Source organism: Xiphophorus couchianus, chromosome 13 (genome assembly GCF_001444195.1).
Source record: "Xiphophorus couchianus chromosome 13, X_couchianus-1.0, whole genome shotgun sequence".
Taxonomy (NCBI): domain Eukaryota; kingdom Metazoa; phylum Chordata; class Actinopteri; order Cyprinodontiformes; family Poeciliidae; genus Xiphophorus; species Xiphophorus couchianus.
This window is the reverse complement of record NC_040240.1, coordinates 29,752,976-29,756,658: the sequence shown is the minus strand read 5'-3', so window position 1 is coordinate 29,756,658 and position 3,683 is coordinate 29,752,976. Positions and strand designations below refer to the sequence as shown.

General features: G+C 41.3%; 1 protein-coding gene across 1 annotated transcript; it reads left to right on the top strand.

Annotated features, from left to right (window-relative positions):
• Nucleotides 1–548: 548 nt before the first annotated feature.
• On the top strand, nt 549–2,091 carry LOC114155484 (uncharacterized). The gene is made up of 3 exons (XM_028035395.1): nt 549–687; nt 784–842; nt 914–2,091. The coding sequence occupies exons 1-3, from the start codon at nt 665–667 to the stop codon at nt 1,945–1,947; spliced, it is 1,116 nt and encodes a 371-aa protein (XP_027891196.1). The 5' UTR covers nt 549–664; the 3' UTR covers nt 1,948–2,091.
• The last annotated feature ends 1,592 nt before the right edge of the window (nt 2,092–3,683 follow it).

Here is a 3,683-nt window from a genome sequence, read left to right as displayed (position 1 = left end):
GATTAAACAGAAGTGCAAATACTTGATATTCATTTTGATTGTGTTTTTTGATTTGTTGTTTTTAAGACTAGCTGGGTTTAAATATCGTTTCACTGGCAATGTCTTCCCAGTAATATTTTTACATTTCCTGTCTACTTAACATCTTCTAATACAAAAACACAGTGGACCGCCTCGGCGCCCCGACCTCCGGGCTTACCCTGTTCATTCTCATCAGTTGAAACTAAAATCTGTTAAACATGATGTGGCACAACTTCATCCTCTAACTACTGTTCAAACCAACACAAACAGTGCATCTAGGTGACAAACATGATGTGTGTATATTTATTTTGATTATATGTGGCTGGCATGATACAGCAGTTAAACATTTCTCTTCTCTGCTTCTTTATACTCCAAAATAATTGTAGAAAATACCACAAATTTTATGATTCATATATTATTTTTTAGACATATTTAATCATCAGTGCAGAGGAAGACAAGAAAGCACAAATCAGAGGAGATGAGCTGTGTGACTCCGCCACCGCAGCAACTATAGATAATCAGTTCATCACGCTGTGATTGGCTGCAGGCTACAATAAATACCAACTCACGGCTGCGTACATGCAGAGCAAGCAGCTTCTGGGGAGTTGGGTTACTTCTGCTTTGACCAGACTGAAGAGGCGTGGAAATGACTTATGGACTTGGTTTTGGGTGAGTGAACTTCTTTTTTTTTTTCTTTTAATCAAAGTTTACAGATTAAAGTTTTCTTTTTGGTATTAATTTCTTCAATGTTTTTTCCCTGAACAGAATCTTGCTGATTTGCTTAGTTCAAGCAGAACTTGCTGGTTGTTCTTGGGCTAAGGACGGTAAGAACTGCAAATCAGTCACCCTAACTCTCTCCATCTCTCTAAACGAAATTTGTCTCTCTGTCCTGCAGCACATGGACCCCAGAACAGCAACACAAACTCTGCCTTCCCTCCACCAGATGGCATACTGAGAAAATTCAGCAGCAATTTCCAGAGCCAACTCAAACAAGACTTCTTCTCTCCTCCCTCAATCCAGGTCCAGACCAGTAGTTTCAACACTGAGCCTGCAGCGAAAAGTGGTTACGATAGGAAGCCCTCCACCAGCGGCCTAACACAACCCCACCCTCAACCAGTTCAAAGCTCAGGGAGGCTGGTGAAGAACACCAGCTGGTCAAAACCCAAGAGCCAGAGCACTTTGCCTGCTCAGCAGAGTCCAAGGGTAAGCCAAAGGGAAGGCTACTCCTTCAGATCAGCTTCCTCTTATGGGCAAAAGGGCTCATCAGCCACTTTGTTTGGTCCGGTTGGTCCTGGTCCACGTAGTTCTATTCGGATGCAGACGTTTGCTAAGGGTCGTGCAAGAAAAGTCCCATCAGGCCGTGCATCTCAGGGTGCCAACGTCAAGAGATTCTCGCCTCACGCTGCAGCTGGGAGGTTTTATCCCAGTCCACAGTTCGCTCTAAAAACCGGAGACTACAGGCCAAGGAGTCGGCTCACTGGCCTGGCTGGTCCCAGAAGTGGAAGAGAGGGAGAGTCCGTTCTGGGGTTTGCTCCAGTAATGGTCTATGACCTTCCAGAACCCTTCGGCGGCTCGGCCATCAGACGGCTGAAGAGACCTATTGAGCAGGCGACACCTCCACAGAGGGCACCGCCTTACAAACCTGAACGAACAAACAGCCATTCGGGATATGCCTGGAGTAGGATGAAGCAGAACCAAAGGCCAGTCCAGAAGCCATTTTGGATCACCACACCATCACCATCGTCTGATGGTGAATCACCACCATTCACCATCAGACGGCTGGGGAGACCTATTGAGCAGGAGACACCTCCACAGAGGGCACCGCCTTACAAACCTGAACAAACAAACAGCCATTCGGGATATGCCTGGAGTAGGCTGAAGCAGAACCAAGGGCCAGTCCAGAAGCCATTTTGGATCACCACACCATGACCTCAGAGGGCAGCGGCGTCCAATCCTGACCTCCCCAGTGTTCATCCAGCCTCCAAATGGTCTAAGTTCAAGCTGCCCTATAGACGGTAAACCTAATGTCTTCAATTTTAAAAATAGTGTACTGAAATAAAACAGATGTTTTTTAAAGCTCTTGTGTGCGTGTTTTTTTTTTAATTCCAGTTATAGTTTAAGATCAAACAACTTTAGGAGCAAAACAACTTTACAGGACAGTATTTCAGGTGCTTCTCATACAGTAGTCTCTATGAATCAAATGTACCACAAGTATCTTATTCCATTTGCTCAAACACATCAAACATTTGGGTCACTAGCAGAACTCAGTGGGCAAATTTGTATTTTGAGATGTTTAACAGATAATAGTAGCAAGAGTGAAGTCAGTCTTTGAAACAATAACACTATTTTTAGGGAGCCCCTATAAAAGTTTATTTTCTCAGACAGGAAATATAAGAATTCAAATGTAGCTTGCTTCAAGTATGTAGAAACTTTTAAAAAATCCCTGAATCCTTTGTTGTATATAATCCTTTATTTACAAAGGGACAATCTCTTAGGTTTAAACTTACATTTTTAACATGTAAATAAGACGCTAAAGAAAAGAGTGACAAAGCATCTTTGTGCTCAAACATGCAAACAAATGTTTTTTATATTTTTTACTAGACTTGTGTTGAGAGAAAATAGGTCATTGTGCTAAAGGGGAAGACTACTTCCTGCAGTGCAGCGTGACATTGGAAAAGTGTGTTGTGCAACCTTGTGGATAATCTTGGGAAATAAAACTGTTTTTTTTTTCTTTCTAAACTCCCACAGAGGAATGAGATCTTGGTAAAACAATTATGACTGTGTTTTATATTTCCATGAAGGCTTGTCTGTCACTATAGTCACTATCTTCATTATTGCAAAAACCTCCACTCAGACTGGAGGTCAATTACCCAGTATGTATGGCTTTGGACTGTTTGGAAAAGGTTAAAACCAAGGATCATCTTGCTGCAAGACAGCAGTGCTAACACTGCACTGTGCAATATTCTGCAATCACCAGAGAAACTCTTATTTTGAGCTGTAAGGGTGGCAATGTAGCTCTTGTATTTTCCTAGAATAGATAAACTATTATCTTTTCATGAACAAAACCTGGAATTACAAAGTGTGTGTGTTTTCTGTTGGGCTATAAAGATGAGGTCCTGTTAAAAGAGTTCAATTTTAGAGGAGAGAATGCCTGTACTTTTTGATCTGAGAAGATTAAAGTCAGGATGTTTCTTTTTTCTTAAGCTGGGGACACAATTCAGCGTTTTCTACCTGATTTTACTTCTGATTTACACACAGAATAAAAGGATATGCTTTTTTTTTCTCACCGTCTGAAGTTAAATCAGACCAAACTTCTCAAAAGGTTTGACCCAAGTCATACAGTTTAAGTAGACATTATCCCTGACCAAATGTATGTATGTAAAGTTAGGGGAAAACATCATGATAAAATTTCCAGAATTTTGGAAATAGAAATAATTTTGGCGATTCTAACCAACCTAAAACAAGAAAAGTTTGGTTTGATGTAGCTGCAGAAGTGGAGGGAAAAATGTATTCTTTTTCGCTACATGTAAATATGTAGTTTCAAGCATGTTGGATGAATTAGGGTCGTCTTTTCAGTTAGGCTCCGTCATTCACTCTGTCTGACTTATCTTCCTCTACTGAGCTCTGAGATCCCAAACAAGACACCACCATGACATCAACACTGT

Excerpts from the sequence above, each read along its gene's own strand:
- LOC114155484 (XM_028035395.1), top strand. The coding sequence starts at position 665 with ATGACTTATGGACTTGGTTTTGG. Across the intron at positions 688-783 it reads ACTTATGGACTTGGTTTTGG|AATCTTGCTGATTTGCTTAG; the intron begins GTGAGTGAACTT and ends TTCCCTGAACAG. Across the intron at positions 843-913 it reads TTGTTCTTGGGCTAAGGACG|CACATGGACCCCAGAACAGC; the intron begins GTAAGAACTGCA and ends TCTGTCCTGCAG.